General features: G+C 54.0%; 1 protein-coding gene and 1 long non-coding RNA gene across 2 annotated transcripts; one reads left to right on the forward strand and one right to left on the reverse strand.

The window, feature by feature from the left end:
* Positions 1-1502: 1502 nt before the first annotated feature.
* On the reverse strand, positions 1503-5395 carry OSM (oncostatin M). Its single transcript, XM_004766449.3, has 3 exons — positions 5278-5395; positions 3579-3712; positions 1503-3035 (listed from the first exon to the last, which is right to left on the reverse strand). Exons 1-3 carry the CDS (start codon positions 5309-5311, stop codon positions 2487-2489), a joined length of 717 nt encoding a protein of 238 aa, XP_004766506.1. The 5' UTR covers positions 5312-5395; the 3' UTR covers positions 1503-2486.
* Positions 4357-13416, forward strand: LOC106007238. The gene is made up of 3 exons (XR_001181892.2): positions 4357-4592; positions 9787-10144; positions 12190-13416. It is a non-coding gene; the product is annotated as an uncharacterized LOC106007238 (long non-coding RNA).
* Positions 13417-14311: the final 895 nt, after the last annotated feature.

Below are 14311 nucleotides of genomic sequence, written 5' to 3' on the forward strand. Positions count from 1 at the left end.
GGAACACTGTTTCAGACAGAGGGAACAGCATAGGCAGAGGTCTCTTGGTAGGAGGGAGCCTTGGGCCTATCGGGAGCCAAAAGGTGGCCTGTGTGGCAGGAGCCTTGAAAACGAGGGAAAGCCCAGTGGGGGACAGTGGGAAGCTCTCACCAGGTACTTGGTCAATCACCTGGAACACTGGGCACTGCCCTGGAAGCCTGCCGGTTGCAAGTCCAGGCGTGGAGTTGTGCACGGGAGTTCCCTCTGTGATCTCGAGTAAGACACTTCCCTTCTCTGGGCCGGTTTGATAAATCAGTCATGCCCGCCACTTACTTTATGCTGATCCTTAAATGCTTGGAGCCTTTGCTCTAGCTGTTCCCACCACCTGCAAGCCCCGCCCCTTCTCCAATGTGTCATTCTGGGTTTCGGAGTAGATGGAGAGGCTTCACCTCCTCCAGATGCCACTCTGACCACCCCTATTGCCTGGGTCTCTCACTCAGTTCTATCACCCTGTGTTGGTTTTTGCTGAGCTCATGCTGCAATGTCTTGTTGGTTCTGCGTGTCTGTTGCCTGTCGGCCCCCTGGCCTGGGAGCTCTGTGCCCCCAGGTACTCAGTGACATTGTTGGCCTAGTTACAGAGGCTAGAGTGTAACAGAAGTTGCTCCCACCCTGCATCTAAAGGACCTGAATTCAGCACACGCCTGCCCTCCCTGTAGTCTCCCTAAGTCTCAGTCTTCTCATCTGCAAAGTGGATCGTATCTATTGTGGAGAGACTTGCATGAGGCTTTCCTCCACCCCTGATCTTAAGTCCTGTTCCATCTTGTCCCAGGAGGTGGGGTGCCCAGGGATGGATCCAGGTCAAGTTCATCCACTTCTATTAGCTCTTCCTTTGTAGCTGCTGCCTTAGCTTTCATTGGCATGTACACAGTGTCCTATTGTGCACAATTTTAGGGTTTGCATTTAATCCTCAAGGGTCCACTTTCTTTCACAGATGTTTATACTGTATCCCTATTTACGAAGTGGGAAGGGGGCTCCTTTATATAGTGCTTCAGTATTAAGTCAACACCTGTTCTGTTTCGGGGAATGTTCTTTTCACGCATTAAGAAATTTCAAGATTAAAGAAAAGGCGGGGCTCTGAGCATCAGGACGGAGCCCGGTTTTCTGGTGGCCTGGTGGAATTCCTACCCCCTGGGGCCCCTCAAGAAGCAGGTTCAAGGACAGAGCAGGTCACAGGTCGTGTCTGAGGCAGGATCTGTTAGTATCTTGTCTATTTCATGGAACCCACATCAGCACATGGACTCCCAGCCAGACACGCACAGGGGCCCACAGCTCCAGCCTTCCTCCTTTCCCTCTTGCTCCGAAACCTCGACATCCCTAGCCCCTAGCATCTCAGGGGAGTCACGTTCAGACGGGCTAAATGCTCTGTCTGTGTTTGAGACACCCCACAGTTGGAGTCCCTGTCTCTCCAAAAGGCCAGGCTCCCCCAAATCCTTTCCCACCAGACAACAGAGAGACACAAGGGCTTTAGAAAAAGGCAAGTTTTTTAAATATATGTTGACACAATATTAACATTAAATACACATCATAAATAAGCCTTATAAATAGGAAACAGATAAAAACTGATAAAAATCGATAAATTAGTCATATCCCTCTGAAGAATTGAGCCAGCACCTTCTGGGCCTCCCTCGAACCAGTTTCAGCATGAGAAATTTTAATGATGCACCACCAGGGGGCGCAGCCAGCAGCCGGGACCCAAGACCAGGCCCTTCCAGGCAGTAGGTCTATAGAGAACTCCAGGCCCTGCCCATTTGCAAGGCATTGGATATTTGCTCTATGTAATTGAATCAAGCGGAGAGGGCTTTACACCAACGGCTTGAACCACAAAAAATAAAACTGAGGTCCAGAGAGGTAAAGTGGCCTGCCTGAGGCCACACAGTGAGTTAGGGGTTGAGCTGGGAACTGAGCCCTATTCTTGGACACCCCTGCCCCCAGATCAGTGCTCCTTCTAAGACACTCTGCATCTGTCACAGCTGCCTAAAGTGAGGTCACCCAGATGTCCAGGTGTCTGGCCTGAGAATGGCAATGAGCCTTCGAAGGCCAGCTCAGGCCCTAACCCTCCCCTTGGAACCATGCTGCCGTGGAAAGGAGGAAGTCTGGGGGCAACGGCTCTGTAAGTCATGAGAGGGAAGGGCCAGCAGCCCTCCGGGAGCAGAGCGGCGGGGGGGCAGTCAGTCTGGCCATGAGTCAGCCTGTGTCATCAGACCCCTGAATCAATGGAAAGTTGGCCCCGCGTGGCCTGACCCAGCCACCCCACCAAGACTGACGAATTCAGGGCTGGGGGCTCAATAGCCTGACCCTACCCTCCCATCCCGGAGCCTGACTCCCACCCCTTAAAGTGCACTTCTGGGAGGTGAGGAACAGAGGGGAGCAGGTTTGGAGGCCCTGGGGGGAGATGCCATCCTAGGGAGTACATACGGATCCTTTCTCTGCCGGGGTGTCCCCTAAGACTACCGGGGCAGCTGCCCCCGGAGAAGGAGTCTCTTATTCCCCCTGGAGAGTGGCACTCTGCGGGCCCCCTTCCACAGGCCACGGCGGGGGCTGTGTCTCCGGCTCCGACTCGGGCTCTCTGCCCACTCTCGAAACACCTGCCCCACAGAGTGCATGAAGCGGTGATAGCCGTGCAGGAACCTGCAGCCTTCGAGCCTGCGCTGGAAGGTGTCTGGGGTGGGGGTGGGCGATGGAGATGTCCCTGGGCCTATCGGAGGGGGCTCAGTCCTCTCCGATGAGCCTGGAAGCAGCTGGGCCATGCAGTGGATATTGTTCTTGAACCCGCGAATGTTCTGCTTTGCTCTATTCACTGTCTCCAGGTCCTGGGCTTTGGGGATGTCTTGCTGCAAGGCCATCAGTCTGTGCAGAACGTGATCCAGCATGGTGTTGAGAGCCCGCAGGAGTTCCTGCCTGCTGAGCCGCTGCAGGGCCTCTTTGCTGGGGAAGGTCCCTGGGCGCTCCCGGCAGTGCTCCTTCAGTCCATCCTTGTCTAGGCCTTGGCTTTGGATCTGGAGGGAAAAGAGAATCAGGACGTGAGTGCTCAAGCCCCCAACACACACACACACACACACACACACACACACACACAGGTCTGCTCTGGTCTGCCTTGAAATGCTGGACCTCATGCACCCCATCCCATTCAATCCTCCCATTGTACAGATCAAGAAACTGAGGCCAGAGAGGGGTGAGGACTCCCCAGTGTCTGTAAGCAGGGACAGAAGGATGCTGGGGGTGGGGGCTGGTTGGGGTGACTATGATGCAGGGAGCGTAACCATAGGCTTCAGGAGAACAGGACTCTGTTTGGGTCCCTGCTGCTACACCTGAGAAATGGGACAAGCTGGGAAAGATCTCTCCTCTCCTTGGTGTTTCAGAGTTAGGCCCAGAGAGGTCCAGGGGGCCTTGGAATAACACAGGGACTTGGTTTCCCCGCCGGTCCCGTCTGGAGTGGGGATTGTGTGAATGGGAGTTGGGCCTCATCCTCTCCAGGCTCACTCGTGCCCCAGGCCTGCTGTCCTCTGAGACTCAGATGCCACCAGGGGCCAGGTGCTCACATAGGGGTTCAGGAGCATGCTGGTTCGCTGCATGATGTCCGCCTGCTTCTGGAGCTGCCTGAGCAGCTCTTGGTCCTTGTCCAGACAGCTGCCCATGACCGGCGTGCTCAAGAACAGGAGTCCGAGGACCAGACCTGGGGCAGAGAAGGGGGGAAGATGTCACCTGACTTGGGGAAGGAGGTCAGCGGCTTTCAGAGGGGAGGACACCCCCAGGGCCTCAGAGGGCATAGCCCATTGGCTCAGGCTTCGTGCCATTGAGGGTGGGGCTGGGCACTGTGTACGCACCTGCTGGGGCCACCACCACCTCCCTGGCGAGTCACAGCCCAGCATCCCTAACAATGATTCTGCTTCACCAAGCAGGCCCTTAAGAGAAGTTCCCGCACCTGCCAATCTTGCCAGCCTCAGGATCTGACAAGGGCAGCCCAAGCAAGGCTGCTCTCTGCAAGACCTCTGGACCAAGATTCTGGGCTCCCCTGTCACAGACCCTGGCCCTCTGCGCAGTCGGGCTCAGCCTGGGAGCAGCCTGGTGCCTAGAGCTCTGTCTGTACAAGCAAAAGAGGCTGCCTTTCCCACAGAAGGTTCTGTCTGCAAAAGATGTGTGGGATCATCTAGACCATAGCCCCATTCTACTGACAGGAAAATCGAGGCACTGAGGGAGAAGGGCTTGCCCAGTTCACACAAGGCCAGAACTGTTCTCGACCTCATGCACCTTCCTCTTCTCTTCCTTAGTGGCCACTTCCGTCAGGCCCACCAGGGATGCTGTGAGCCACACTCTTGGGGGTGGTTGGGCATAGTTACTGCTGGCGACCTCTCCACATCCACCCAACCCCCACCCCCAGGCACCGGCAGCCATGTGGTCGGAAGGGGCCTGTGGCGCAATGGCCCGGAAGGCAGTGACACCATGTTCCGTTCCTAAGAACCGTTCAGCCCCTTGGGGAAGACGCTGCCGGGGACAGCTGGGGGGCTGGCCACCCAGGCACCGAGACCATAGGGCGCTCCTCGCTACCTCCCCAGGTATCTGCAGCCGGGTTTGGGCGGGGGGCGGGGAGGAGATCCATGTGAGTGCTGCGTGCACGTGGGACTAGGGTGTCTTCACGGGTGTGTGTCCAGGTCTGCATGAGGTGAGAGGAACAAACTGGCCACACACAAGCGTTGTGCCCAGTCCACCCTGGGGCACCGGACTGCATGTGGGGGCTCCCAAGTCGGTGAGATTGAGGGCTCTGAATGACATCACATGGCTCTGTGTGTGTGTCACCCTGTGGGTGTGGCTAGGCGTGCTGTGTGATCGTGTGGGCTCCGGGGTCCCCGTGTCTCTCCATCCCAGACCCTGCGGATCAGGGCAACAAGGAAGCCTCACTGCCCCTCCAGACATCACACTGCTTTTCTGCAGATTCCTCCTCTCCCAGCACGTCACTCACCTCCCTCCTGCTTCCCTGGCTTCTCCCTCAATCTATCCCCTTCCCTTATTCTCTAGCTCTCACAGTCACCTCTATATCACCTCCCCTTAAAAGTCTTCCAGGGATTCTCCTTCTTTACCCTGTGAAGATGCTCTGTTCTCAGTGGACCACTTTCTTTGCCTGACCTCCTGGCTCTCTCCCCTTAGCATCCTTCTGGCGCCTGGCCTTCCCAGCCCCTGCACCACGCTGGCACCCATGGGCACAGCAAGCGGGGTGCTGGTGGAGAGGAAGGAAGTACTTACTGGGCAGCGTCCTCCACATAAGCTGTGCCCGCATGCTGGGTGCCCGAGCTCCGGCCGGCGCCTGCTGGGGGTGACACCTCCTGGCTGGGAGCCTTGCGGGCTGGCAGCCACTTTATGCCTGCCAGGGCGATTGGCCAACACCTCGTGAGGTGGGTGGGGAGGGGGGGAGGGCAGGCCTTCTGGGAATATAACCCCAAAAACCAAAGTTTCCACGGGCAGCCAATGGGCGCTGTGTGCGGTGGCATGCCTCCTCCTCCTCCTGTTTTCTTCGAATTGATTCTTCGAGATCAGGCTCTCTCCCAAAGGTGATGCAAACTGCAGCCTCAGCCTTCCTGGGGTGAGCAGGGGCAAGGGGGTCCATGCCATCTGTAGGGAGCTGTGCCCAGGATAGAGGGGAGAGTGTGACAACTGGGTCCTTGGAGGACTGCAGGTCAGGCTTGGCCCAGGAGCCAACAGCCTCACAAGTCACTGTGGTTTGGAGCTGAGAGTAGCGAGACATCTTCCTTCTTGAGTGCCCTTCCCGCCCTCTTGCTGGGACTGTTGGGACATCTGTGAACAGAAACCGCCACGCTCTGGGCACAGAGCCAGACCCAGGCTGGCATATTCGAGATTGTGGTCCTGGCCCCAGGACCACCAGGGCTCCCAGCCATCTCCTTTCTCCCATCATGCACCCCCTCGCAACTAGCCTTCCTTATCCCAGATCCCTTGCCTGCAGCCAGGACCTTTCTTTACAGACGGGATCTTTTGGGGGGAAACGAGACATAAGAAATTAGGGTTCAACCTGCCAACATGCTGTGTGACCAGAGGCAAGTCACTTAATGTCTCTGGGCCTCAGCAGCCCCACCTATAAAATGAGGATTCGAAAAGCATTTCCTGGGCCTGGCTCTTAGCCCTGCCGCTATCATGGACATAAAAGGCAAAAGTCCTTTGAAGGAAAAAAGAAAGATGAAAGTCTAATTCCAAGTACTCGCTGCTGAGGGCTAGTGTGGGGGGCGGAGGAGATGGGGAAGCTGTGAGCTCAGAGGGGAAGCCAGGGTGGAGGAGTCACCGTGGTGATGGTTGGGGACCAGGTTTCACTTTCTCTGAAAGATAGTGATTTTTGGTTAGTCTTCCGCTACTCGCAGACCTCAGTGGATGTCAGAGTCAAGGCCCTGTGGAGACCATGCCTCTCTAGTCAACCTGCTACTCTGTTAGGATAAACTGAGGCCTGGCCTAGGGCAGACAAGGAGGCTAAGAGGCAGCCCCAGCATATCTCCTTGGCTTGGAAGAGGGTCTTTGGCCTGCACCCTCGGGAGCTCAGTGGGGGGGAGGGCCTCAGGAGCCCGGAGAACCAGGGTAGGACCCCTGGAAGCTGCCAGCTAGGGAAAGCATTGGGCCTTTGGAGCCTGGACAGGGAGACCTGAGGTGGCAGGGGAGGGGGTGGGTTGGGCAGCCATCCTGGCCACCAGGGCTGCTCCCACCTTCTCTATCCTCTGCAGACACGTTCACCATTACTCATTTATTTGTTCAACGAACTTTTATTTGGCCCTACTCTGAGCCAGCCCCTCCCAAGTGCTGAGGATCCCATAGTGGGCAAAACCAGACTCTTCCCCCCCACACACCCCCATGCCCAGGAGGCTATTCCTCACCTCCCGCCCACTCCCTGGCACCCCAGCATGGCGCTCACCACACCTCCCATCACCGCCCCCAAGGACCAGTTCTGGATTCTCCTTCTGAGAACGTGGCTTCTGCTCAATTCCTCATCTCTGTGCCCACCCCCACAAGACCGTTTCCTGGGGCCCATGCCAAGCTGGGATCCTTCTTCATTTCGCATCCCTGATCTCATCCAGCAACAGCCCTGGAAGGCAGAGAGCACCAGGGCAGGGATGCTTCGGCTCTCTTGAACAAGGCAACTGAGACACTCAGGGCCCGGCTCCGGGCTGGAGAGCCACAGCTGGCTGGAGTGCCTCGGCCGTCTCAGCTACCGAGGACCGCCCTTCGCACTCAGGGTGGTGGGAAGGCACAGGCCTTTGCTTTCCTGTTTCTGCATCACCCTGGATGGGAGAAGTTACGAGGACAGACGTGCTGTTCACAAGGGGGCTCTCAAGTCTGAAAGACCATGCTCTGAGCAGCAAAGCGAGGTGCTGTGTGCAGGCCCCAGGGCAACGGCCACTGACAGCAAGGAGGAGTTAGCTCTTGGTCTGCTCGGGCTGCCCTGACAGCATAGCACAGACGGGAGGACTGAAACAACAGAAATGGCTGTTAGTGCCATCCCGGAGCTAGCGATCAGTAGGGTCGATGTTATCCTGTGGCCTCTCTCTTGGCTCCTAGACGGCCACCTTCTTGCTGTCTCCTCATGTGGTTGACCCCTAGTCTGTGTGTCTGTCCTAATCTCCTCTTCTTAGAAGGACAGCAGCCATAATGGATGGGCCACGCCCACCACCGTGGCCTCCTTGTGCCTTACCTCTCTGAGGACCCTATCTCCAAATACAGCCACATTCGGAGGTACTATGGGAGTCGGTCTTTAACACAAGAATTTAAGGGATAAAGCACTGCCCAGAACAGCTTGCAAGAGGAGGGCATGGTTGGAGGGCTGCGGGGAGTGCGGACGATGGGGGAGTGCCTGGAGCTTGGTGGGAGGGGACAGTGAGGCAGGAGGACAGGCAGTGCCCCAAGGTGAGGAGACCCGGCTGGCCAACTGAGCAAAGCATGAGGGGAAGATGCGTCAGCATTTCTGGTGAGGTCAGCGCCCAGTGACGTCCCTCTCCCCAGCAGGAAGGGCTTGCAACACGGCCCAGCCAGTATAAATAGGCTCCCCGACCACAGGCCCGGGCTGTCCCCTCTTCCCGGGCCACGTCAGCTGGGTCCTCGTGATTCGGAGGGGGAAAGAGGACTGGCTTGTTTCCTCAGAACTGCTGTTTCCCTGTCTTTCCGGCCCACCCTGTGAGGCTCTACGGCTCTAAGTGCAAGAACAAGACCTGTGGTGGACTGGGTGGGTCAGAAGAGGCCACTCATCTGGGAAGAGAGACAGTGACCCGTGACCTGCTAGGGTGGGAGCTAGACACCAAACCAGTTACCAGTTACCAGTTACCAGTCTCCATCTGCTTATGAGCTTATGAGCCTTGTCGCGTCCCCTTTCCGAGCCTCAGTTTCCCCTGTGGACAGCAGGGGCACAATGTAACAGTCAAGAGGCAGACAACCCAAATTTAAAATGGGCAAAGGGGGGGGGCGCAGCTGAGTGGCTCGGTGGGTCGGGTATCCGGCTCTTGGTTTTGGCTCAGGCTGTGATCGCAGAGTGGTGAGCTCGAGTTCTGTGCTCATCAGGAATTCTGCTGGAGGTTCTCTCTCTCTCCCTCTGGCCAGGCATGCTCTCTCTCTCAAATAAATAAATAGATCTTAAAAAAAAAAAAAAATACAGGGGCACGTGGGTGGTGCAGTTGGCTAAGCCTCCAATTCTTGGTTTTGGCTCAGGTCATGATCTCAGGGTCCTGAGACCAAACTCCGTGCTCAACCCAGAGTCTGCTTATGTTTCCCCCTTCCTCTCCCTCTGCCCCTCCCCCCTCCCCGCTCGCTCTCTCTCTCAGGTGTGCGCTCTCTCTCTCTCTCTCTCAAAAATAAATAAATCAATATCTAGAAACATAATGAAAATAAAAATAAAATAAAATGGGCAAAGGAGAAACAGACAGCTATTTCTTCAAAACAGGCAAATGCCCAATAAACCCATAAAAAGCTGCTCAACATCGTTAGCCACCAGGAAAATGCTAAATGAATGGGTCTGAGGAAAATGCAAAATGAAAACCACAGTGAGATACCTCTTCATGTCCCCTGGGGTGCCTGTCATCAAAGACAGACAGTAACAAGTGCTGGCGAAGACAGGGAAGAATCAGAACCCTAGGATACAGCTCCTGGGAATTCAAGATGGCACAACCACTTTGAGGACCAGCAGGCCTTCCAACACGCAAACATAGAGATGCCCCATGCATGAGAGTTCCACGCCCCCGTATGCACCCAAGAGAATTGAAAACACGTGTTCACACAGGAACTTGCACACAAATATTTATAGCAGCCTTTATTCACAATAACCAAGAAATGGAAGCAACCCAAATGCCCATCAACAGAAAACGGATTTTAAAAATTGTGGTCTAACCATACAACAGCATCTTACTGAGCCACAGAAAGGAATGAGGTCCCGATTCGTGATAGACTGTGGATGAACCTCAGAGACAGGACGCCAAGTGAAAGAGACCAGTCACAGAAGGCTACACGTTGTACGATTCCATTTGAATGAAATGTCCAGAAGAGATAAATTCATAGAGACAGAAAGCAGAGGAGTGGCCGCTGGGCCCGGAGGGGTCTGAGGACAAGGAGTGATCGCTAATGGGCATGGGGGTTCTTTGCGGGTGATGGAAGTGGTTTTGAGTCAAATTGTGGTGGCACTGTCATCTGAAGAGACAAAAACCCAGTGAATTACCCACTTAAAGTGAGGAATTTGGTAATAAATATTTTGTATCTTTATTTTTTAAAATGCAGTGGCGAATACTACTTGAAGAGAACGGGGAATGTAACTTGGTGAATAACACGTGCCAATGCCCGGCCCATCGCTAGTCCTCCAGAAATACCCGCCAGCCAGCCAGTCACCCGGACAGACAAAGGCGCACATCTCTTTATGTCATAGGCTGGCTTTGAGGACGATTGGGAAAGAAAATATTACATAAACCCTGGGGTGAGCAAGGATCTACCAGCGCCCTCCCCACGAGGCCAGTGAGGTCATCCTGAGCTGAAGGATTCTTCGGTTGAGAACTGCCAAAGTTCTTCTGGGACCTGGTGTGTCTTCCTCCCTGTGTGGGAAGCCATGTCCCCCATGTGCCCAGTGCCTCCCCCAAATTGGGTAAGTGAGCGCCCTGCCAGAGGCCTAAATACCTACTGAGGGAAGTGCAGCAGAGAAGGAACTATCTTCTGTTCGGGAGTCTCTTACTGTTTGCAGTGAAGGGGTAGGGGGGATGTGTCCCCCTCTGAGGGGAGATGACTAGGAGATCAGAGTGCTGCCCCTCTACCCTCTCTCGGATTAGCCTAGAACAACTTCCCCCTCACCACCTCTCTGAGACCAAGGTCCTCTCTGTCAGGTGAGGGGACAGGAGAGATGAACACAGAGGGCCTAGAACCCTATGGAGCCCCATGGGGTCCCTTAGTGGCTCTAAGCACTGAAATGTCACTGTAAGTAAAAGCAACCTTAACCATTAAACAAGGACCGGCAAGTCCCATGGAGTCCTGACTTTTCTCGTGATGACAACATACAATGTCTATTTTGAACCTTTACATTCCTGCCACATATGTCCAGGTGTCCCAGGCATGTGCTGTTTGCCCAGCGGTAATAATCAGAGATGTCTCTGTGTGCTGAGACCAGTTCTGAGTATCTACTACAGGCTGGCTCTGTGACCCCTCCCAGCCATCCTCACAGAGATGGTTTGTCTCCACCCTATAGATGGGGTAACTGAGGCCCAAGAGACGGGGCAGTTGGTGGGAGGTCACACAGCTAGGAGGGAGCAAAGGCAAGTTTGAGTGTGGGCAGCTGTCCTCGGCCCACATGCTTGGCCAGCACGCCATCCACACTGTGGCTTGCCCAGAGCTCATGCAGCCACATGGTGCAACAAGCTTGAAAACATATGGCTTTTGCAGTGGGAAGATGGAGATCCACTTGGTCAAGGGCCAGCCAGGGAGAGGGTTGGTGTTTCTACAGGTCTGGAAAGAAAATGCCAGTTTAACTGGCAGAAATGCAGGAAAGAGATGCTACAAGTTCCATGTGGAGGGAACGTCATGAGCTGCCCACCAAGCAAGATTGTCTTGGTCTAGTTTATTCATTTGTTTTTAAGATTTTGTTTATTTGAGAGAGAGTGAGAGAGATCACAGAGGGAGAGGGAAAAGCAGATTCCCCGCTGAGCAAGGAACCCGATGTGGGGCTCGATCCCAGGACCCTGGGATCATGACCTGAGCTGAAGGCGGACACTTAATGACTGAGCCACCCAGGCGCCCCAGTCTAGCTGAGAGAGGAGCAGGTGTGGCTGAAGTCTAACGGAGGGGAGGGAGGAAATGGGGCCACCCACAAAATGGCTTTACTGCCATTACAGCCCCTCTGGGGGGCTTGTAGAACACAGCCTGGTGCCACCTTCTTGTTTAAAACACTCCCCTGGCTTCACATTGATGTTCAGTAAGGCCAAGGCCATTACCACAGCCACCAGGCCCTCCCCACCTCCCCAGCCTCACCCACACCTCTCTAAGCCATCACCTTCTCTCACCTTCCTCAGTCCCTCAGGGGAGCAGAGCTCTCACCCCATGGCCTTTGCATATGCTGTTCCCACTGCCTGAATCTCCTCCTACTGAATGAACTGTCACCCAGACCAAGCTTCACCTCTCCAGGGAAGCCCTCCTGGAACCTTTCCCACCCCAGGCTGGTCCCTACCCATCCCCCTCAAATTTCATGGCTCCTCATGGCCTCTCCAGAGCACAGCATAGGCCATATAATTTAGTAGGTGCTCAATAAATCCTTAGTGACTGGATGAACACCCAGCCATACAGATGTGGGCATCTGTAGAAGCCCCAGGAAAGGTCAGCCATGGCTTCCAGGCTGCAGGACCCAGATGTGTGCCTCCCACATCCAGTGCACTTGCAGCCAGGCCTCAGGAAGTGCAGGTCCACCTCACTGCTGGGCAGGAACAGGTTCTCTTGGAGCCTTTCTCGTGCCTTCTCTTGGTCACCTTTCCTCAAGGAAATCAGAATTATATCTCTCACAATACACCAAAGCACATGATCTCTCTCTCTCTCTCTCTCTCTCTCTTTTTTTTTTTTAGGAAGCCTTGATTTTTAAAGACGCTGACTTTTTCCTTTATGATATTTTTTTAAAAGTGAATTCAAAATATATTCCTTCACCCACTGCAGATTTCAACACTTCCCTGGAAAACAAGCTGAAAAGGAAAAACATAAGGCATTTCTCCTACTTCCTTTAAAGAATTCACTTCAGAATGAATTCCATAAGCAGCACCTGACAGCCTGATAGAACGAGACCAGTCTTCACTGGAGGGGCTAATCCTGCCTTTTGCCAAGACAGATGAAGGATGGTGGCTTTTTAGGCCTTTCTTCAACCTGTATTTAAGTAATTAATTATATGTGTCAGGCACCAGGCTATGCACGGGGTGTAAATCAGCAAGACTAGGCTTCCAGGTAAGTGAATTTGTTGTGAATGCCTTTTTATATCCAGGTCTTGAAGGGTGAATAAACACACTAGCCAACATCCAGCATGTGATCTGGAAACCCACCATTTGTCAGCCTACTCATTTCTTACTCTAGGCTTAGGAGGGAGCGCCCAACACAGCCTGATCCTCATGGTACCCTGGAGTCTAGCACTGTACCTGCATCCCGAGCAGAACCAGTCAGAATCCTTCCCCAAGACTGATGTCAGACTCAGGAGACAGGCCTCCCTAACATGGCCAAGCCTTTGGAGCTGGGACATCACAGGTCTAGCGCTGTGAAAAGCCACTTTCCCCAGCTCCATGGGGTGGGTTGCGGTCTGATAAAGTGGGTGAGAATATGGCCAGTCTAGCTGGAGAGGCCAAGCAACTTCCCTGAACCCTGGTCTCTGCCTGAAGCCAGGACCAGCCCCACACTTGTCCCAGCTACACAGGACAATGATGTCAGTCTATTTTCTGCTAGTTGAGCTGGTTTCCTGGCACTTGCATGGGGAGTCCTTTGTCCTGCATGTCCTGTGTGAGGATGAAAGCGGGAGGGGTGGAGGAGATGGAGAGAGGAAGTGGGATGGGCTTGGAGACTTCTCTTGGTGCCAACTGCTGCAAAAGCTCAAAAACTCTGCTCAACAGAGAGAGCAACTGGAGAAAGATGGAAGGGACCAGCCAGGGTCCCCATGGGGCTGTCCGCAAATATAGCCCTGGTCCCAAGGGGAAGTCCAGGACACAGAGGTGGGACTCATTGGCAGGGATGCCTGGAGGAAATGACCTGGGACAGGTGTTGTGGAAGACCTGCCTTCTTCCCCTTCTTATTCTTGGAGAGCTGCCAAGGAAACTCTGGGTGTTTATCTTGATAAGAAAAAAAGAAACAGGGGCACCTGGGTGGCTCAGTCAGTTAAGTGTCTGCTTTTGGCTCAGGTAATGATCTCAGGGTTCTGGGATCGAGCCCCACATCAGGCTTCGGTGCTCAGCGGGAGTCTGCTTCTCCCTCTGCCCCTCCCCACCTCATGCTCTCTCTCTCTCTCCCAAATAAACAAAATCTTTAAAAAAAAAAAAAAAAAAGAAAGAAAGAAAAAAGAAAAGAAAATACATCCTGCAGCTCCAAGGGGAGAAAAGGCCATCAAAGCTTGCTCTGTCCAAAGGCCAACTGGTGGACATTCAATGGCTGATGGACAGTGGTCAGCTGGGGCCAGGTCACCTTGTCCACCGAACACGCATGTAAGGAAGGAAGAGAAGCGGGAGATGGCAGAAAACACAAATGTTGGGCGCCCCCACATTAATAGCCCGAGGTGGGAACCCAAATGTCCACCAACAGATCATGAACTGTTAAAAAGTGGTATGTCCACTTATTCAGCCAGAAAAAGGAATTGGCAATACCGATAAAACACGCACCGCAAAAACACCAGGCTGAGTCAAACAAGCTAGAGGCCCAGAGTCACATATTATCTAATTCTGCCCACGTGAAATGTCCAGAACAGGGAAATCCACAGAGATAGGATGCAGATTGGCCGTGGCTGGGGGCTGGTCGGAAGGGGAATGAGAAGGGACTAGCGACCGAGTGTGGGGTTTCCTTTCAGGGTGACGAAAATGTTACAGGTGGTGGTTGCGCAACATTGTGAATATGCTAAACGCCACTGACCTCACCACTTGAAAATGGTCAATTATGTATTATGTGACTTTCACCTCAATTTAAATTTTTTTTTTTTTTAAAGGCAGAGCTTAAAAACAGGGCAACTCCAGGAAAGCCAAGGGGCAGGAGAGAGTCAGAGACCTCCCACAGCCCCTCCTGTTACTGCTTAATTAGGACCTGTCCCAGAGCT

The sequence above is a fragment of the Mustela putorius genome, unplaced genomic scaffold, assembly GCF_011764305.1.
Source record: "Mustela putorius furo isolate JIRA1106 unplaced genomic scaffold, ASM1176430v1.1 tig00000081_pilon_pilon_pilon, whole genome shotgun sequence".
Taxonomy (NCBI): Eukaryota; Metazoa; Chordata; class Mammalia; order Carnivora; family Mustelidae; genus Mustela; species Mustela putorius.